Source organism: Lepisma saccharinum, chromosome 18 (assembly GCF_977018435.1).
Source record: "Lepisma saccharinum chromosome 18, izLepSacc3.1, whole genome shotgun sequence".
Lineage (NCBI taxonomy): Eukaryota > Metazoa > Arthropoda > Insecta > Zygentoma > Lepismatidae > Lepisma > Lepisma saccharinum.
The window spans coordinates 63,531,365-63,554,410 of NC_139246.1; the positions used below are offsets into that span (position 1 = coordinate 63,531,365).

A 23,046-nucleotide genomic window follows, 5' to 3' on the forward strand; every position below is an offset into this window, starting at 1 on the left:
GTTTTTCAATTAAATATATAATCCGTTAATGATTATGAATATGCACTTTCACAATTTTTTTTTAGCAAATTTCATTCTACACACACAAGAACACGTGAAAATTCAAAGAGTAAAATGTAAAATTACAATCGGCATAAAATGTATTGGGTGATACAACCACGTGCATCTAGCCTTCAGGCTAAGGTAACAGTGGTACATTCTTTCACCATAACAGATCTTCACAATGTAAAAACAACAGAAAAAGTTCATGAACCATACACAATTTTTCTTTTTCTGGAGGACTTATAGTGTTGTAGAAAATGCTGCTTTTTTGCTTACATTTATAAGTACACAGCATCTGGAGAAATTTTTGTTGAATATAGGAATTCTACAGGATTTTTTTTTTTTTTTGTTTGAGTGGAATCACAAGAAGAGAATTCAGAAGTGAAAGTGAACTGCTTGTTTATTTTGCAACTTTTTCTCTTGCAGACTCCAAAATGCATGCAAATTCCAGACAATCTGCAAAATTCCCCGACATTTCCCTCAAAAGCCAAATTCCCTGACATTTCCCTGTTTTCCAGGTTTTCCAGACACGTAACACCCTGGAAACTTGACCTACGGCATTTGACTGTTCTCTTCTCTATCACTCGTAAATCATCCTCATCTAGTTACAGAAAATAGTGTTTGGTAACTATAGTAACACAATTCACTACAAAGTCAAACCTGTATCCTTGAACTTTTTCCCTTACTTTTGTTGTACATTTTTCATGTGAAAGAATCAAAAGGAAAATGCAACAAAATGTACATTTCATTGACTCAGGCCTTGAATTTACAAATCTGTAACATATTTAAGAAATATTTATTTAGGTATTCAAACGATGAACTGTCAACACTGTGTGCTGCATCATATGTTCCCAGGAAGGAGGGCGAGAGATCACTGAAATTTTAAATCTGACCCTGATAGAAACATTTGGCCAGCAGTGTAGCTAAATTATGAGGTAAACTATTTATGTAAGAATAAAGAAAGAGGAAAACGAAGCCAACAATATGAAAGTTAAAAGGATGCAATCCTATTTACTTTATTTTCCTGTACTTTACGGTTATTACAAGCATAAGAAAACAGTTTTTCGTTGTGACGTTTCAGGAGAACACATGCTCCCTATTTATTTTATTCCAAGTATTAGCATATGTTGGGTGTTTTCTTCTAAGTTACAATTGTTACGCACAAGTGAACAACCATAAATCAGAAGGGAAAATCTACAATGTGAGCAATATCATGGTGGCCACTCTAGGCCCATCATAAAATTCAAGAAATTCTAAGTTCTCAAGATGAACTTTCCAAACATTCAAAGGTACAAGAGATGTTTCCTCTATTTCAACCTTACATATTACTGCCTCTCACCAGCCACACACAAATATATTAACAATATAAAGTATCCAAAAATACTAATTAATTTAAATTGTACATATTGTACATATATTTAAGATGCAGAGTTTACATTTGTCATTTTACACAAACTCAGACTTGAAATGCATCTACAAACAGAAGTTGTAAACGTTACCGGATATACTGCTCTACGAAAAATTGTTAATTGTATAAGAATTTCGAACTAACATTCACCTAATCAACTTCAAGATATCTTGTCTCACAATATTTTTCCACCTGTAGGTAATTTGTTGTGCAAAGGACACTAACAAAGCAAATAGATTGAGAGAATTCTGTTTTATTTTCCATGCAGCTTTCTTTTCCTCTATAAAAATAACAGCTAAACTGTGAAAAACTTGGCTTAGGGTATTTTATAAATATGTATGAATGGGATTTGGATCTGGGTTATTGAAAGTTGCAATTTTTCACGTCTACAAAGAAATATTCACACATAATTCCTGGAGTCAATAATTCATGCATAATTCCCAGAATTCAAGGAATTCCCTGTGAGTAGCCACCCTGAATATGTATATATGCTGGGATATTAGAGTAACAGCTATTTCCTCCCCATTTTTTCCAGTTGGTGGGTTGCAGAGGTCAGAATACATACGTCTAAGAAATTCAGCAACTAGACTGAACATTTTATAAGGAATGGAATCCACTTTTGATTTAGCTAAGTGGATGAAGAACGTTTTTTGTACAGTAAAAACAAAAATATGCTGAATATGAATGAAAAATTGTTAAAATATGTACATTCACATACAATGTAAAAATGTAGAGGACTAGCAAATCAATATAACATTTTTCATTTTCTTCCAAAATTCTATGTGAAGAAAAAGGAAAAACTCTAGAATGACACTTACCATAAATCCATGAACCACATGCACAACTAGAAACTTTGATTTCATCTGAGAGGCCATTCTTGATTGAACTGAAATCATACATAAATGAAGAAAATTGTTGTAATGGACAAACATGGATCAATAACACTGATACAATAAATTAACAAACATATTCAACGTAACTCATCTTCATTGAATATTAAGTTATTTGTGAAATAAAAATATTAAGCTACTGAACCATGGACAAACAAACAAGAATGAATTTATTTTAAAAATGATGTGGCAAATATTATATAAAAATGGAAATGGAAAAGTAATGATTGTGAATATAAATTAGGTAATTGTACTGAAGCTTGAGGTACTGAAGAAATAAAGTTGTAGTAGAGATATTAAAAAGATAGTACTTCATGCCTTTTTTGAAATATGTAGTAAGTATTGGGTGTTTATCAGTCAATTGACAAAAACTAATGTTAGTGGATTATTTATAATAATGGTTTGTATGAACGAAAATACTGCAGTTGGGAAAATTACGTACAGTTTTAAGAAATTTTGAAGATTAGGCAGGTGCAGTTGGCCTTATAGTTCACAAGAGTAGTGAACCTCCAGTAATGTGTGGTACCCACTTCTAGAACAACTATAAATAATGTCATTAACATTTTGCAATTTTGCACTAAAATTTATACAAGTATTTAACCCTGCAGTGCTACTATGTTTTTTGTGACTGCCAGCAGATGGCTTTTCTCTGCAGACTGCCCATCTCTGTAGTTTCCTGACATCTAGTGAGGAGTTTACAAAAGCCATTAGTTTTGCAGGAAAGCCAGTCGTGTTAACACTGTCGAGTAAGTGGGGTCCCGTGGACCCCAAAGTACTGTTTATGTAACTTTTTTGTGGAAGTGTCCAGTGAGCAAGTTGTGCTCAGAGTGTCTTGAAAATGAACAGGATTAATTTTCTTGCAAATTTATTCAGTTTTATAAACATATGTTTGAAAAAAATTTCATTAAAGCAGTGGTCATATACATTATAGCTGCATTTTATATTTGGGGTCCTCAGGACCCCTAAATACCATTTACATATTTTTTCTAGATGTAGTAATGAAGGGTTCAAGGTGTACGATACTGAGAAAGAGAAACTGTAAGTCAGAATCAAGCAAACTTATTATTAATTATGTGCTGCTGCAGTTTGTCGCTTTCACCTCCACAGGACAACTCTTGCCATAGTAAAAGTCTTGGGTGGCAGGCAGGAGCTTGCGATGGGCATATGAAAAAATATGTGCACATGATTGATATTCTAGAAGGGTCGCATCCTTCGAATGGACAGGTGCAGTTAATGCCATCACAGATGCTCCAGCAGAAACATACTGCTCTCCCTCCATTGTTAGTTTCAGGGTTGCCTTGTGGCCTTCAAGTTTCAAGCTGATATACAATAAGCGAATGACTTTTATAATTTCTTAGAATAATTACAAAGTAAAGGGTGCCATTGCATTCTGTTGATCATATCTCCTCTATAGCTGAGATGAAGAATGTGTGGGTTCCTACCTCCACACTCCAATGTACCTTGATGGTAATGTGCATTGCACAGGGTACAGCTGTATCTTTTTTTAAAACAATTTTTTATATTTTTTCAAACTTTTCATTTTGAAAATACTTTTTATTACAAACCCTATAAAGTCATGTATCATATACCTAGGGTAAAAACCCATACAAAGGAGCTTAAAACTGGAATCTTCCCCAGATTTCTAGTTCAATTATGTAACCCTATAGCACTACAGCCCAAATTGGGTCAAGGCTTACCTACCGACTGCTGGCCTCCCTCCCACGCGGGCCACCAAGGGGGCGTGGAGATCTGCAGCCAGACTAGGGGGACCATTGTAGGACTTCGCGACCTGATTACGCTCACTCACTCGGAGCTCCCCAATTTCCTCACGATGGTGGGTTGCACCGGCCCTATACACAGGCTGAAAATTTCTGGAGACTGACCCCAGGATAAAACCTATGCTTGAGTTATTTTACTTTAAATGCTTTCAAAAATCTAAACTATATATAAGAAAACAGAAATGATCAAACTTTTAAAAATTTATTCACATAAATTGGATCCAAATACTTGATGATATAGAGTATTTTGATAGCCTATTCTTGGAACGACAACCCACCTACTCTGAACAATTTTCAAGTCAGCTGAATGAAGAAATAAGCTAAAATTCATATAGTGGGATGATTTTTGATTAATACATGATTATTAAAAGACGTTGAACAGCCCATCGTTGAGCATGCACAGACAAGAGCGACGCATGTTCACCGCTTGTCTGAATTGCAATATCAACTCCTGCAAGTGCATCAATCTGATCATGCTGTCTTTGCAGTTCCTGTTCATGTGTGATGTTTTGTGAAGCAATTCAATGTATGCATGTAACTCCTATTATAGGATCTCAGATCTCTAGTTGATGAAGTTGACTAGGTTAGCACAGATGGGTCCAAGTGCAGCGAGAAGTATCTGAAGGAACTGTCAATCAAGCATTGTGGTGATGTGTTGCACTGTCGCCCACCTTGAGAAGTTTTGGGAGCCTAGTTTGTTTTCGTCCACTGTCATCTCGTACAAGCGGTGCACTGACAGAAAAGCAACATTGTAGAGGAAAAGGAAATCTTAAATGCTCCGCTTGTCACCATTCAATTGGAGATACGTTCACAAGTTCATGATTGCTCTTTGTGCACAGTGCATGAAATATACCGAAAACAATGATTTTCGCACAGCTTTCCATCATTTTACTTAGCTGAGTTATCATAATTATTATCAAAACTGTCTGCAAAGGTAAAAAATGCTCAAAGTCATGAAACAAAAAAAATGACCACCATTTTTAAACAAAGTCAAGTTTTAGAAAAATAATGCATGCTTTGAACTATCCTTGCATAGGGGTTAGAACAACAAAAATATTGAAAATTTTAAAAATGGTGTTGCTTGACCATTTGGTATAGACTGACTCATTTACATTCTGGACAAAAACTCTGGTCTCAGTACAATTTCTGTGAGCTAAAAGTGGATAAACATCATAGTAATGCCTATCCCACGTATTCAACATTTCTAACATTATTATGTGTAGTCCTATTAGTTGTAATTTGTAAGTATTTTAGGGCCATTTGTCAAAAATATAACTTTGTGCCAGTGAAAGAATGGTTCAAACATTGAGTACTGAAACCTGTGATAACATTTACACATAATTTAGAAACACTGCATTCTGTTTGCATTCTAAGAAAGCCACAACTTATACACAAAAAGAGCTATCAAACTAGTTCAATTCAACGCAAACGTATATGTTAGGACACAATTTGTTTGAACAATAGTGCTCTCATCGACCACAGACTAATAGTGAAAACATTTCCTTTTTATAAAACCTTTACACCTAATGACACTGTAGACAAGTAAACAATGTGCTATTTAAAAATAGAACTTCAGCCAAGAAGTAGGATGCAATCAGTTTAAGATTAATTAACTGTTTCCAGAATGATATTTCAATTGTGTTTACCATAGTAAAGAAATGATATATATATATATATATATATATATATATATATATATATATATATATATATATATATATATATATATATATATATATATATATATATATACCATATGCTTTAAACTTAATTTTTCCTTCAGGGGGATACAACCATTCTGGCAGGGCTAAAAATAATTTTCTTTGGCCTGGGATAAAAATTAGTGCGGGGGGAATTCCCCGCCATTAATTTGCACCCTGGGTGTAATTGACATTTTTCTCCCTCTGCACCTCACCCTTCCCTGGCACTTTCCGAGCCCTATGTTTATTTTTTAAATATGTTTAATTCTGTACTTAACCATATTTCTTAAATGGGAAATTGCAAAATCTCATATTTAGTGCATTAATAAAAGAGCAAGCATTGCATTAACCTGCATTGGATTTCTCTTGTTGTAATCTGTTGAGTCTTCTCTGACATCGTGCATATTTGGCAAATTCATCCAGCATAGATATTGTCAGCATTTCACGTTTGACTTCCTCTATCTCTCGTTGCAGAGCACATTCTCCTTCCGACTCCCAAAATACAACTGACAGGACCTGTGGAAAAAGAAAACATGTTTTTGTATCACACATTTCTTAATATTCTGGAATATGTACGGTTTTTCTCAAAAGTTAGATAAGACTTACGAGGGTGAGCCATGAGGGTGAATATTGCAGGAGATAAATAGCTAAAAGTATCAAAGAAGATATTCATTGGGGGAAACTGCATCACAGTTGTCTTCAGCTACATGTTTTGTTGTTGTACTTGGAACAGCCATACTGTTGTCGTGAGCCACGGCATCATGGAAGATGGACAGATTTGGGATTTTATTCATTCTAATGAGTTCACATTCCATTTTTCCGCACAATTTTTATTCACAATCAATTTTGTCACCTGTCTGGTGGTGTTGGCAGGCACATGCTGTACATGCATGACAAAGTAGCCAGACAGGTGTTAAAATCAATAGAAAATAAAAATTGTGCGAAAAAATGAAACAAGAAGTCATTAGAATGAATTATCTATCTCTGCATAACCGCCAAACAGATGTCTTTAGTTTCAGAATATTTTGTTTATTTCCCACTGCCAAGACACAAAGCAGTGGGCACTATACAGAGGGAGACCCCATGAGGGCAGACCTCACCCTGCGGAAGACTTGTGATTGTGAGCCATGAAAGTGAAGGAGGTTGATTTAAAATGAACACCTCTGGTCCTATCAGCAGGTCTCAATTTAGGATACTAGGCACCATGCACATGGAAACCTTTTGAAGAGAACATGACCTGAATGTTCTATACATCCAGTGATTGGAAGTAGTATTTGCAAATGGGTCATCATCAAATATATATAAAATCATCCACAAAAAAAGTTGATTGATTGATTGATTTGCTTTATTTTACTTCAATTTTTGTGCTACTTTTGGCTAATTTGCAAAGATGGGGGGGGGGGATGAATGACGATGTGGTGAAATTGATGAATAGACGCTCACATGACCAGGCTGGGATTCAAACCCGGGACCCCAGGAAAAAAAGGTAATCCACAATATTATATTTTCTTCAAATTTGTTACACTTGTTCCTTGTGTGATCCTTACAAAACAATGCAAATTTTTAATATTCTTGGATATTTGGTTTAGGAGATACATGGGGTGTAAAGTTTGCTCCAGCACTCATCCAATAAAAATTGAAGGCACGCATTCATTTCAAGACCAAATTGCTGCTCACTTAATGGTTTGAATTTGTTGAAAATTTGCATTTGTCTTAATAAACAAAATCACTTGATTGGAAACATTTATGAAATTTTGAACAGATTCTTTCTACGGCTTCATGGGGAAACAAAACCATACTTTGTTAGTGCCTTCCACTCTGGTGCAAATTAATAAAGGAATGCTAAGCTCCTAAAGTGGCACCAACTTTTGTTTGTACCTTTGTTTGAATTGTTTAGGTTAAAGTATTTTACTACTTTTGAAATGAACAAATGAAGTAATCCTTTAAAAATTTAAAACAGATATACAAGATGATTCAAAAGTTCAGCACCAAAGAATAATTCTGTTATTAATATTGCAAGAGTGAAAAATGGAAAGAGAGGAAAGTTGATGGAATATGTGTTTATCAATCTAATGTGCTTGAATATTCACTGTCAAATACAGCATTGAGGCTGTACACTGCCATGAGCCTCAATGAGAAAGAAAAATGCTTTGTTGCCACAATACCAAACTGTACTACGTAGAAAAACTCTTTTATTGCAATTGATTCTTAATTTACCTCAAACAGCATTCCATGATTTGCAATTATGAGAAGACCAGCCTGTATTTCCTGCTAAATATTTCATCCTGAAACACTGGTTTCTGTTGGATAACAATTTACAAATTCCAAGTGAATACAACATTACTTCACTCATTTAAGGAAAGGACACCAGTAGTTGACACTCTTAAGGAATTTTTATTTGTGATTTTACATCGTGTTAGTTATGAGGGATTCTTTGGAAATATATTCACTATAACATATTTTAACAGTTCGCACAATCGCTGATATTAATAGTTTCCAACAGCGCCTTTATTTCTTTGTTTTGTAGTAAAATTTCCATGTAGTCAGTAGTTCACATGCTTAATTTCAGTTGTTGACATGAGTTATTATGAAAAATAGATTCAAATACAATTTAACAATTAACATGTCAGATTACAATAATTTGACTAAAGTGAGAACTTACTTTCCAAGTTAACATCAGTTAAAAGTAAACAAGTGCATTGCTTGCCTACCACATCTCTCCATGGCAGATACAACCTGCTACTTTCTACGGGTTTAATAATTTGCCAGGAATTGCTTGTGCACAACAAACTAACTGATATGTTTCTTTCAAGATGTTCAACATTAGAGACAGAAACATATTTTTTCTGAACTTAGTACAGCTCACCGCTCACGAGAAGATCCCTAAATGAGGGGTGAGGATGCACGGAGGGTCAGGGGAAGACCGGTCTATTTCCAGATTCTAGAGGTAGCAGGAAGTCTTCCCATGCGGTCATTGTTGTTGTGGAAGTGCTTTTGCGTGGGTGTTTAATTGTGATTTTTCGTGGTGTTCAAGGTGTTGTAAGAGTTATGGCAGGTGTAAGGAGGAAAGGTGCTACTGTGCATAGTGAAGCACGTAATATTGTCAGCAAAGTAATTGACTTTTGCGATCGTGAATCTGAAGAAAAGCAAAATTTCTGCCAATTACACAGAGCACCAAGCGTGCATCTGCAGCAACAGGTTTGTCGGAGCCGACAATCAAGAGGATTCGGAAAGAATCGTGTGAAGGAAATGAGCGGTCACCGATGAGAAAACTAGTTTCCCCTGGAAAGATTAGGAAAAGGCCACCTCACTGTAATGTGACTCTCGATGATTTTGACATGAATGTAATCAGGAATTCAATTCGTGACATGTACATAAGTGAAAAAAGTGTGCAGACCTGTGGTAAACTTTTGTCTGTCATACGACAAAAAATTAATTTCCCGTGGAAGGAGGATTCTTAGCGTCGTATGATGAGAAGATCCGGCTTTGAATGGAAGACCTGCAGAAACAAAAGGACAATTTTAATGGGGAGAGCAGACATTGTGACATGGCGGAGCAGATATTTACGTGCCATAAAACGATTTCGGGAAGAGAATCGCATGCTTGTGTATGTTGACGAAACGGCTGTGGACACCAATCTAATATCAAACAAATGTTGGCAGTCAAATGATATTTCGGGTGTGATATCTAACGCAAGTTCTGCACATCGATTCATTGTTGTCCACGCAGGTTGCAGTAATGGGTTCATTCCCAATGCAAGCCTGATCTATAAAGCAGGCTGCTCCACAGGAGACTACCATGGGCAAATGAACAGCTCAAACTTTGAAAAGTGGCTGACAGAGAAGCTGGTCCCGAATATACCCCATCGGTCCGTTGTCATCATAGATAATGGTCCTTATCATACTGTGCAGGTGGATAAGGTTCCCTCGAGCTACAGCCTTAAGTCAGACATGGTAACGTGGCTGACAAATCATAACATCCCGTTCGACGCAAGCATGAGGAAAGTCGAATTGCACAAACTAATACAGGATAATAAGCCACAAGAGAAAACCTTCCGTGTGGACAAGACACTGCAGCAGTATGGCCATACAGTGCTCCGTTTACCACCTTATGCATGCGATTTGAACGCCATCGAATTAGCTTGGGCGAAAGTTAAAAAATATGTGCGGGATCATAATATATCGGGATCGCTGTCGGTATCCCAACTACATGATCTCACTGTACAGGGAATTGCATCTTGCAACCAAGAGGATTGGAAGGGGTACTGCGTGCACGTGCAAAAACTTGAAAAGAGTACTGGGAAAAGGACAGACTGATGGAAGACGAGGTCGAACGAATAATTATTTCTGTTGGAGGAGCAGAGGACAGCGACAGTGACAGTTCTTCAGAAAGCACCACAAGCTACAATGAAGAGGATGATGGGGATGATGATGATCTGGCACAACCTCTTTCATAAATGCAGTAAGTTTGGCCAATTTTGATTTTCTTTATTAAGTTTTAAGTTATGAATTTGTTTATTTTTCATTGGCTGCTGTTTTTTTTTTTTTTTCAGTGTATAGCATATTTTTGTACTGCTTATCCTGTGCATTGTTCAGCTGTGTTGTGTTGGAAACGTTCGAATAAAAGAAATGATCAACAATGTCGATATGAAACAATCAGCCCGAAAATTTTCATGGCCAACCCAGACTGACAAAGTAATGTTTACCATTGTTGCATTTGTAGCTTTGCACATTGTAAGTGCAAATAAACATTCTCCGCTTTCGCAATTCTTTTTTTTCTTTACCATTTTGTTCGAACGCCAGTGTAGTAATAGCCAATTCCGTCATTGAAAATATCTTAAAACATTGTAGTTAGTACAATCGGCAGGCTCTTTATAAAAAAATAATTAGAAAATCAGAGTACTCTGTCAAGAAATCAACACCAGATTGACGATGATTATACTTTGACCGCTAATGTGGATACCCCCTGACCGTGCGCGGACAGTGATTTGAGCGTAGATGTGAATGAAGCCTTAAAGCTTACAGCGAGACCACAGCGCTTGTTTCTGACCCAGGGTGCACTCCCCCAACCCTAATAGTGGAGTCGCCTGCACTACGTCACTTGACTTCCGGCAGGGATCTTCTCCTGAGCGGTGGGCTGTACTTGATATGCTTTGTTACCTATGGGTTGGCATCCCTGTGAACTGCTAGAACAAAATTAATGTTGGAGTTGAAGATATAAGTATTACCTTTTCAAATAAATGCAAGATTTAATCATCAACAACAATTTTTAACAACTTAGTGTTAATAAGTAACAGAGGAGGAGTCAACTGTTAAAGAATATAACAAATATTGCACTAAGTAGTATGGCTGAGCTGATACTGATGTATCAGTATCAGCCAATACCAGATCAAAATTGATCAATATTTTAAACAAATTTTAATTATTGCAATTTTGAAGTATTGGTATCAGTGGAAATCGGTAAGAGTATCTGCATCGGTTCAGCCTTACTAAATAGTTGACACTCATGCCCCAACACATCTATTTCATTAAGGCAATAAGATTTTTGTATTAACACACAGATTGGATTACACAGTACCTTCCAGTGTCAAGTCTTCCGTTACAGCACCTAGAATAACGTAGTGTGGAAAACGGCATGGTTCTGCGCTCTCTGGCTGGTTCCACTCGAAAATGATCCGCTAGAGGTGCTGGTGTTGACCCCGGTGCTTGGTGTTCGACTGCTTATAATGGAAGTAAATGGAGTTTTCGCTGCAACGTCTGATTCTTTTACATGAAGCATTTCTATGAATGTGATAATTGCTATGATATTTGGTACAGTGGTCGCGAAGATATTAACGAACATTCTAGACAGTCGACCACGTCCTGTTATCGTCATACTTTCGTTAATAATACGGGAGAAAAATACGCGTGGAATGTTCTTGGCAACTAAATTTTTGTGTATGAATTATGTTCATTATTATTATCATCATCATTTCTTTTAAAGATATACACACTGAAGCATTTGTATTTTTGATATTTACTGTCTCTTTTCTTCCGCTCTAAACTAATCGCGGCAATGATGATAATGATGATTGCATGAAACGACAAGGGGAACCCCACAAAACTTTCTTAGTGCCATCGACATGAGTGTAAGGCAACTTTCAAACCAATGGGACAAGCGACATGGGATGTTCACACTGTCACACTAATGACACACACTTCCAGACTGTAAAATAGCATTCATTGTACATGAGGGTCCAAACAGCAAACGACACGTTCATATGGCGTATTAGCGTGCTACTTGTTACTTCGGTCGGAAAGCTCCTTAAAGGAAGGGTGCTGAGACCGAAGCGACGTGCTACAGAGGGAGTTCTCAACTAAGTGACAAGCGACATGGTGCCTTCAGTCTATTAGCAAGCGTTGCTTGCGAATAACAGATAGGCGACACGATAAACCGCACATTACAACAACAGATCTAGGCGACACGATAAGCCACACCTGTCGCTTTGTCGCTTCTGCGTCGCTCGAACTGGGCAATTTCCTCAATAGCTTGCAACATGTTGCCGTGGTTTGTTGTTCGCTCATACGCGATGCAATGAGTGTCTTGCTTTAGTGAGATTGCGCACCAAAGCGACACTTACCGCTTGAGGATTTCACCAACCGAACGCTGGCCTGTGCTTCCCATCATGCCGCTACGATGTGAAATGTTGCTCTTGATTGGCTCCTTTCCAAGCAACATGTGTCACTTCGGTATGAAAGCTGCCTTGGACCGAATGACCCGTGTCGCTTTGATGTGAAATCCTCGTATCGTTTGTCGCGTGTTGCTTTGGAGTAAAATCTCCTTGAGGGAACGGTGCAGTCAGAGCTTTTGTGCCTACGGTTCGAAAGGCTGCATTGATTTCCGACTGCTCGCTTTCAAGCGACATTTGTGGTTTGTCGCCTCGGTATGAAATATCTCTCAGGATACTATTTATATTCTAATAACATAGAAAAATAAACTGTAATACACAGTCCAAGACCTGACGTCCGGAATCACATTGCGATGTTTCTTCTTGTGTTACGCATGCTATTTATTTATTAATTTTATTTTACTTTTCTTTCCAAATTAATGCCATTTCGTGACAGCAAATCACTCCACAAATGTAACTGTTTCCATCAATTCACTTACCGCCTTTCTAGAGAAACAAATCTACACAATATATTCCAAAAACTAACTAAGCCGCATTACTTTCATAACAAAATTAGCACCTGGGTCGAGGTGTTAACAAGTGTTTTACATTGTTTTCTTTCAGTTTATGTATTACTGGTGCGTTTCTGCTGGCTAATAATGTCACGTACAACTTAATTCAATGCATTTTTATGTATGCCTCTTACGTCATTACGAATTCTTGTAGGGAAGTCATAAGGCGTTTGACAGCAGAATTTCCAGATGTTCCTGTTCTACTCAGAGACAATGTTTGAAAATTAATGAGCAAATTAAGGGAAACAGGGTCTGTTCTTGATAAGAAGCAAAGGATGAAATGGCGTGTGCTTACTGGGGAGAAACTAGACGACGTTCGAGCACGATTGGTAACTTTTCAAGAATCCCTCTGGTGCCTTGCACAAGAAACAGATATTTACATGATGGCTGGATGGCAAGCTACCAAGCTTTAAACCTGAAGCCATACATTAGAAGAATTGAAAGAAAATATCAAGAGAGTTATTGGAGCCATTTCGGAAGAGGAACTGATACATGTTAGTGAAAATTTCCTTTCAAAAATGCCGTAAATGTGTGAAAGCAAGAGGACATCATTTCCAACACCTCTTGTAACAAGGTACGTGCTCATTTTAAATTTAACTGTCTGTCGGTTCCATTTACGCATATGTAGAATTCAGTTTTAGATAACTTTGGCAATCTTTTCATACAATATTTTTCTTCTATTTTTATTTCTTATTAATTGTAGCCAATCTTCTTCTTTGGGCTTCTTCTTCTTGTAATCGCTGAGGCTTCTTCTTGTAATCGCTGAGGCTTCTTCTTCTTGTAATTAATAAGGCGTCTTCTTGTAATTACTAAGGCTTCTTCTTCTTGTAATTACTAAGGCTTCTTCTTCTTGTAATTACTAAGGCTTCTTCTTCTTGTAATTAATAAGGCTTCTTCTTCTTGTAATTACTAAGGCTTCTTCTTCTTGTAATTACCAATGCTGCTTCTTCTTGCAATTATTACATATTGTGTATTTTTTCTTCTCTGGGCTTCTTTGTCGATCTTATCCAAATTGACGTAAATATTAAGAAAATCGATCTCCCAGACAAACAAAGAGAAAGGGGTTAGTTAAAGATCGCCGCCTGGCCGGCGCTAACCTTAACTTGGAGCTGCAATAGATGCGCCTACCAAAAGTGCTTGGGTGCTGGTGTGAAATGGCGCTACACCTGGGAAAAAACAACCCAAAAGCCGCACGAAACTCTCAGTTCGTGGGAACCAAAATAGACACAGAATAGTAATTACAATTCGACTTCTTTACATTTATATCATGATCACTTATGCTATTACTGAATATTAATCACCCTTTCCACCTTATTTATATCCTGTTATTGTATTAAGTTCATTTATTTCTTTCATTATAATTAATATTAATATCTACAATCATTATTTCACCACATCAGCACCTTCCCCCTTCTCCATTTACAACTGTATAAGTTTTCTTGGGTGCTGCCATCTCTGGCCCACTTTCTAAGCTGCTTTATGTATCATCAAATATAAACGTCGTTCTTTTTGCATGCTGCCATCTATGATCCTATACCTCAAAGAACAACAATGCAGTTTGTGTACGTGACATACACAAACAGTGATTAAAATGGGCTCGAAAGGAGCCAAAGATGGTCACACGAAGTACTGACAGTACTTGCAGTGCGTATAACAATGCAATGTCCATCACAAAACATTAAATCTGTCAAATTTCTCTACATGAAGTGAGTTTATCTGTGTTTCATTTTTTCAACTAGAGTCCAATAATTTGGCCAATTGTGTACACCTTTTAATTGAATTGAATTAGAATTTTTGGATACATTGAAATAACAGGCCCTTGATATTATTACACTCCTGACAAAAAGTTTGGAATGTTGTTATATTAGGAATAGGTGATAGGCACGGTGGCATATGTAGGCGAAAACACAAGAAGTACAGCAGACAGACAAATACAATGTGTTGTTGCATTCCAAGGCTGTGCCTATCACCTAATACCTATGATAACAATATTCCAAACTTTTTGTGAGGATAGTAATCATGCTAATTATGTTAAAATTCAATGTAAATACCAGTAAATAGGCCATGCACTCAGTCTGGCTCAAGACTTTGAGAGATTGGATGCAGTCATCTTTGACTTTCCGTGACCTTTTAACTTAGCGTCAGAAACTAGGTAATAACCTGGTTCTAAATGCCTGCTCCCTGGGGAGCCGTTCTGTCTTCTCTCACCTCGTTTATGGATTTAAACTCGAAGCCAACTACGTTCGCTGGAATTGTTCCTGGAAGAGAGTGCGCTACGAAACAGAGGAGTTGAGGTCTTCATCGCTGATGATGTCTATCTCTCACGTTTTGCACAGAAATTCGCTCTTGGTTTATCTTGTTATATTCCCATTAGTTTGTGTCTTTCATTAAAAACACACGTTACTCTTTTGTGGTAACGTTTTAGCACTTTCATCAGGCCAAATAGTTCCTAGGCCATATTTAATATTCAATAAAAATATACCTGCTGCTGCTTGGGCGTAAACAGTTTCTTTTTAATGAAAACATGATTCAACACAGTGCACACATTTCTTGCTGTTGACTGTGTATTCATTCTGTTGTAGACCTTAGTCTAGGAGCTAGGCAAGTTTTGAGAGCCAGAATCACGTAAAAAGAGTTGATCACATAACCCGACTTGTTGTCATTTTCTAGAAATTTCCGTCCTCTTGAATTTACGATGGATTTTTTTCTATAAAATGCTTTAGAAATAACAATCAATACTAGGGGTCCTTTGCATTTGAAAGGGAGAACATTAACACTGGAAAAATTGCAATTTTTCATATTGTTTTATTTTTCATTTCCATTAAACATTTAAACATAAATTGTTTATTTTTCAATTGCAAAGTCCTCAGCGACTGGTGGTACCATGTTACATGTTATGTAGTAATATATTTTAAAAAAAATAAACTCGAAAAATCCAAGATGGCTGAAATTTCTGCAAACTAACCATCGGTAAAATCAAGTGAGCATTTCTTTAAAAATCACTAACCATTGAGGAGAAAGTTTGACCAATCAAAACCTGGTTTGGGTGGCCAGTTTTTCGTTTGAATAGTAGAATAGAAACAAATTATAAACTAATATGTTATTTTCATTTTATCATTTATCTTTATTTTATTATTATTATCATTATTATCATCCTATCCTCGACGAGTGGATACTTAGTGATATTAAATTTGAACATTTCATACTGACATCTATTAAATCGCTCTATAAAATTAACTTATTATCTGTTAAGGAACTTATAACAGGAAAATGTTTATAACATTGTTTTTTTTACTACTTTTGCATTTTATTTGACTTTTTTTAGGTCATTAAATGCCTTGCTTAATAATCACCGTAACAAGTAATATAGAATTAAATTATAACCAGATGTAACCATCTCGAAATACTTCTTTTGTGGCAGGATAGTCGGAATTCTGTATTGTTTCCTATGGCTCAAATATTTCAGTCGCTCTTCCCCTCTAGTCGTTGGCTGCATAACTCACAATGACTCATCAGTGTGCTTCATACCCATTGTAGCGTGTGTGGAGACATTTAAGAGAAGATTATCCAGTTAACTGATGCAGTGAGAGACAAAGTTGTTCTTGGATGAGATGCCTTGCGGATGTTATTCATCCCTATTATTTTACAACTGACAATAGCAAGTGGTTATGGAGTGAGATTCTATGATAGCATATCGACTCATGTTGTATACCTTGAAGAGCAAGCGTGTAATGATGAAGAAAAATGCAGTTTGCTCGGTTGTAGTTGGGACAGCAGCAAGAAAGTTTGTAGCGTAGTAATTTCTCATTGAACGATGTCATAATCTTCACTCTGGAGAATTTGCCGTTCGTTGCACAACCCGTTCTTTAAAAGAAAGAAAAAAGGGCATTTCAAGTTATATAGAGAATAGGGAAAGCCACAAAAGCACTGTCCAGAAAATGCACACATTCGGATGATCATAATATATGGATAATTCGTACATCCGAATTTCAGGATAACAATATCTGAAATCCGGATAGAAAATTATCCGATATCCGGATTTGGCCATCCCTAAGATAACCACTAATTTTGAGAAATTAAATGGTTTAGTTCATGAGGTATCATTTAATAAGGAGGTTTTTGTAGATTATTTCTTTGCATATTTTCGTAACTATATGTTTTCCCCCAATTCTTCTAGCCCTTATCACTAAAAATGTCCTATTGATGAAAATTCGTATCACTATTATATTATGAATGTCTTTCTTTTCAAATTATATAAGGATTGTGCTTGCCCCCGTGGCGAAGTGGTTAGCACATCGCGCTACGACGCCAGGGGTCCCGGGTTTGAATCCCGGCGTGGGCATGGATGTTTGCGAGTGTCCATTCATAAATTTCATCACTCATCTCCACCTTCGCAAATTAGCCAAAAGTGGCACAAAAAGCGAAGTAAAATAAAGCAAATCACTCAATTAATCCTAAGTAGAGGCATGTGTGTTTCTGACGGGAACACGAAATATGAAGTAACACACTCTAACATTCATTTCTCACGTTTTTGAAGGGTGTGAGGTGCATTTTCCTACCATGTTTTGTCACGAAATGAACTTCAAAATGCGAAGTAAGTTTTCAAATGTGACATTTAGAGTTTATTTACCGCTGCGATACATTCTGAAGTCTTGAATTATCCTGTGAATTATGCATATCGCGGGAAATTGATTAATTCCGCTGTAAACATTTGAGAAGCAAACATGGACTTCTTTACACAGGAATACACTTAATACTGTGACAACTACATAAATGTGCTAGTAGAAAAGAACTGTTTATTTTGAGTAACAAGTATAATTTTTTAAAATCAAAAGTAGGAATATATTCACCATTTTTATCACCGAAATGCAATTTTCTATATCTCTTTTGATCCAGAAATGTGTCTACTTTTTGTAAAAAAATCGTGATCTTTTATTCATCATAAAGATGTGTCTAGTCATAAGAGAAAGACATGTAAGTGGAGTAAATTAACCAAAATGCAAGAGTTGCATGCATTTCTCATATCAGGATCTAATTTAATTGAATTGACTTTATTGCTGGGTGAAGGTCAACTGTTGCTGGTCTACCACCTAGCCCCAACAAATACAAATTCAAATAAAGATAAAATAAAATTCAAGATTACAAAGAAATTGAACAAGAGATCTAAAAGAAGCAGGATATAATGGCGCATACGCCTTGTCAGTACTTTTGAGGAACCCAACGAAGAAAATAATATATGTACTTAAAAACTATATTGTGAGAGAAAATATTATATTATAAAATTTTGAAATGGTAAAATTATGAAATTGTAAAATTATAAAATGTAAAACAAATGTAACTGGTGCATAGCAGCAAAGCTACAACCAAATATACATTTATAAAAAAAAAAACAAGAAAGCACAATAAAATACAAAACAAATATAATCATATACAATGGAACAATTTTAGCAGTGAATTAGATAATAAAGTAATTGAAGCCGAGGAAGTTGAAAGTAAGATAAAAATAATTTCTGGCACAGTATTTTTCATTGTTCATAATTTTAGGTTGATTTACATGATGATATTCGATCTCATTCGCAGACTCCATATCTGACTGAAAGCATTGTGTATATCGTGGAGTTTTTCCATTGGAAGCTTGCCACGAAAATTCCCCATTCGCCACTTCTTGCTGCTGTCAGATATTCGGAGGAATCAAATAATAGATTGTTGAGTTGAGTGGTTTTCTTTCTTCCTGGAAATGCCACCGTCTCTTTCTTTGAGCCTTCTCCTGGGAGTATTGGAAAAGGATGTGGAAGTCTATGCAGATGTTTTTTTTTTATTCGATGATATTTTAGGTGAATAAATTTGAGTTTTCTCTTCCGTGGCGGTATGGAAAGTGACGTAATGCTTACTTTTAGTTGATGTTGGCACTAGGCGTGTTGAAATGATTATGGGAATCTTCAGTTATTCTTCTTTGAATTTATCCGCCGGCCTCCGTGACAGAGTGGTTAGCACAATGCGCTACGACGTTATGGGTCCCGGGGTCGAATCCCAGTTTGGGTGTTCTTTGTGAGTTTCCCTTCATTAATTTCATCATCACTTATTCTCATCTTCGCATCATGCAAAAGCGGCAGAAGTGCGAATAAAAACGAACCAAATCCAGTAGCGTAATATAAAATACTCCATTTTAATAAACATACATGCACCAACGGAAGATAAAGATGATAATACTAAAGATGATTTTTATACAGAGTTAGAACAGGTCTTTGATAAATTTTCTCAGTATGATATGAAAATTCTGTTAGGTGACTGTAATGCGCAGATTGGCAAAGAAGAGACATTTAAACCCACGATTGGTAAAGAAAGTCTTCATGAATTAAGTAATGATCATGGTATAAGATTGATTACTTTTGCAACCTCAAAGAATTTAATTGTGAAAAGTACCACTTTTAAACATAAAGATATCCATAAATATACCTGGTCTTCTCCAGATGGTAAAACTCATAATCAGATAGATCATATTCTCATTGATAAGAGAAGGCATACTAGTATAATTGACGTTCGTACACATAGAGGTGCTGACTGTGCCAGTGCCAGTGACCATTATTTAGTAATTGCTAAATTAAGAGAAAGACTCTCAGTGATAAATCATAAGCAACAAAATCTAAAAGTTATAAAATTTGATACAGGAAAGTTTGCTGATGAAAGAATTAAGAAAGATTACCAAATTAAACTGTCAAATAGATTTGAGGTTTTGCAGGATTTAAATGATGATGAAAATATAAATGAAACAGACGTAAATAAGAATTGGGAGCACATACGTAATGCAATAGAATCAGCAGCTAAAGAAAGTATAGGATACCATAAACCAAGAAAAAGTAAGCCATGGTTTGATAATGAATGTCATACTCTAATAGAAATAAGAAATCAGACTAGACTTAGGTGGTTAAATAACTCTGATGATACAAATCTAAGCAATTATAATAGAATAAAGCGAGAAGTTAACCGCACGTTTAGAAGTAAAAAAAGAGATTACTTGAAAAGCAAAACTAACGAAATTGAAACAAACAGCAAGAACAAAAATATCAGAGTTATATAAAGGTGTAAATGAATTTAGAAAGGGGTGGCAACCTAAAGTAAACTTGATAAAAGATAAAGACGGTGATTTTCTAGCTGACCCAAGCGATATTCTAAATAGATGGAAGAACTACTTTAATGACCTTTTAAATGTTCATGTAGGAGATAAATCAGAAGTAAATAAAGTGCACACAGCAGAACCATTAGTTCGAGAACCTAACTTGACTGAAGTTTAAGATGCTATTAAAAGGCTAAAGAATAACAAAGCACCTGGCATAGATTTAATACCAGCTGAATTAAATAAATATGGTGGAAATTCGTTAATATGTCAAATTCATAAATTAATTTGTTTAATATGGAATAAAGAAGAAATCCCTCAACAGTGGAAAGAATCCATAATTGTTCCTGTGTTTAAAAAAGGTGATAAAATGAACTGCAATAATTACCGTGAAATTTCTCTACTCTCAACAACATATAAAATATTATCTAACATTCTTTTAACAAGACTAACCCCATATGCTAATGAAATTATAGGTGATGATCAATGTGGATTTAAACGTAACAGATCAACTACAGATCAAATTTTTCACATCAGACAGACAGGTGAAAAAAAGTGGGAATATAATCAAAATGTCCATCAGCTATTCATTGATTTCAAAAAAGCATATGATTCGGTCAAAAGAGATAAATTATATAATATATTAGTAGAGTTTGGAATACCTAAGAAGCTTGTTAGTATGATAAAAATATGCACCAGTGAAACAGAAAGTAAAATTCGTGTGGGTAATAATATGTCTGACAAATTTATAATTCATGATGGGTAAAAACAAGGAGATGCATTATCTCCATTGCTCTTTAATTTTGCCTTAGAATATGCTGTAAGGAAGGTAAAAGAAACTAAAGAAGGACTAAAATTAAATGGTGTGACTCAGTTGTTAGCATATGCAGGTAGACTTACTGGGGGATGATGTGAATACAATTAAGAATAATGCTAAAATATTTTTCAAAACTGCTAAAGAGATAGGTTTGGAAGTTAACAAAGAGAAAACTAAATATATGCTTACAGGCCGAAACCAAATGTTAGGTAATAATCAAAATCTAATTATTGATAACAACTCGTTTGAAACAGTTTCCAAATTCAAATACTTAGGAGTAATATTAACAAATGAAAATTATATTAAAGAGGAAATAAAAAGTAGGCTTAATTCAGGAAATGCATGTTACTTCTCTCTTCATAAAATTTTGTCTTCTCGTTTAATATCTAAGAAACTAAAAGTTAAAATATACAAAACAGTAATTTTGCCTGTAGTATTATATGGGTGTGAAACTTGGTCCCTTACATTGAAAGAGGAACATAAATTGAGAGTATTTGAAAATAAGATCCTTAGGAAAATATTTGGACCTAAAAGGGATGAGGAGACAGTTGAGTGGAGAAGGTTACATAATTTAGAACTACATAATTTGTATTCATGTCCAGATATTATTAGAATAATTAAATCAAGAAGACTTAGGTGGGCAGGCCATGTGGCACGAATGGGAGAGGAAAGAGGAGTTTACAGGATTCTTGTTGGGAAACCAGATGGTAAGAGACCTGTAGGAAGGCCAAGACGAAGATGGAGGGATAACGTTGAGATGGACCTAAAGGAAATATGTAGGGATGGAAAAGAGTATATAGATCTTGCTCAAGATAGGGACAGATGGAAGGCCTGTGTTGCTGCAGCCATGAACCTTCGGGTTTAAGAAGGCTAGAGAGTTAGTAGAATTCAGTTTGTCAGCAGATGCACTCCCGCTGCCCTGTGTAATAGTCACCGCTCCGCAGAAGACTGGACTGTAAACGTCACTGTTGAATGCAAAAAAGCACCACAAGCTGTTATCACAATGATATTTCTGCATACATAATGGCTGCTTCCACCATGACTTCAAACCAGGTAATACACATTCTCCAGTGTGTTTCAAAAGTTACACAATCCCAACTTCCATCCTTCAAAATCACACATAATAAAGGGTGTCTCAAAACCTTTTTTTTAAAATTATTAGTTTGAACACTGCAATACATGTGGTGCCGCATAACGCACACCACGTGAAGTAGGTACTATGCCATTCAGTTCAGTTATCATGGAGAAGTGGGACGGTGCGTGAAAGCATATTATAAGAATAACAATAGTGTGGAGGCTGTACGTTGCGATTTTCTGCGACATGAACAAGTTCCATCCACGCATGCAGTGCGAACTTGGGTTAAAAAATTCAAAGAAACAGGTTCTACCTTGAAGCTGAAACAAACAGGTCAACCTCGCAGTGCTCGAACACAGGATAACTTACAGGCTGTCCAGGCTGCTGTCGAGAGAAGTCCAAGAGCCAAGTGTAATTTCTGCAGCTGCACAGGTCAAGTGTGCACCGCATAATGAAGTTTCACCTTAAGTTCCATCCATACAAACTTCAGATCGTCCAGCAATTGAAACCAAACAACCACAAGCAACGCAGGGATTTCTGTGCAGCAGTGCTGGCAAAATCGGTCATTGACAACTAGTTCATTCTCAAGGTGTGGATGTCAGATGAGGCCCATTTTCACCTCAGTGGCTTTGTCAATAAGCAAAATTTTTGGTATTGGGCCCCTCAAAACCTGCAGTTAGTGCATGAAGTGCTGTTACACAGCCAGAAAGTGACTGTATGGTGTGCAGTGTCATCATCTGGCATCATAGGCCCTTATTTTTTTTTAAGATAGTGAACATAACCCAGAAACCATCAATTCCGAACGTTATGTTGCTATGGTGAACAACTTCCTTGCTCAAGAACTAAATCGCTTTCCACACTTTCGTGACAATGCCTGGTTTCAACAGGGCAGGGCAATATCACACACCACTCGGTAGTCATTTGCAGCATTGAGACAGTTGTTTGGCAATAGACTGATTCCTCGATTTGGTGACATCCCATGGTCCCCAGGTCTCTTGGTCTGC

The 23,046-nt window shown here is 36.3% G+C and overlaps 1 protein-coding gene across 1 annotated transcript in view; it reads right to left on the reverse strand.

Annotated features, from left to right (window-relative positions):
- The window catches only part of LOC146002610 (guided entry of tail-anchored proteins factor 1), a 41,471-nt gene that overhangs the window by 11,904 nt on the left and 6,521 nt on the right, over window positions 1-23,046 (reverse strand). Inside the window, exons 2-3 of the mRNA XM_083140575.1 lie at window positions 6,169-6,334; window positions 2,269-2,336 (exon numbers count right to left, since the gene is read on the reverse strand). Of these exons, the coding sequence (XP_082996701.1) occupies window positions 2,269-2,336; window positions 6,169-6,334 (234 nt within the window). The remainder of the gene's footprint in view (window positions 1-2,268; window positions 2,337-6,168; window positions 6,335-23,046) is intronic.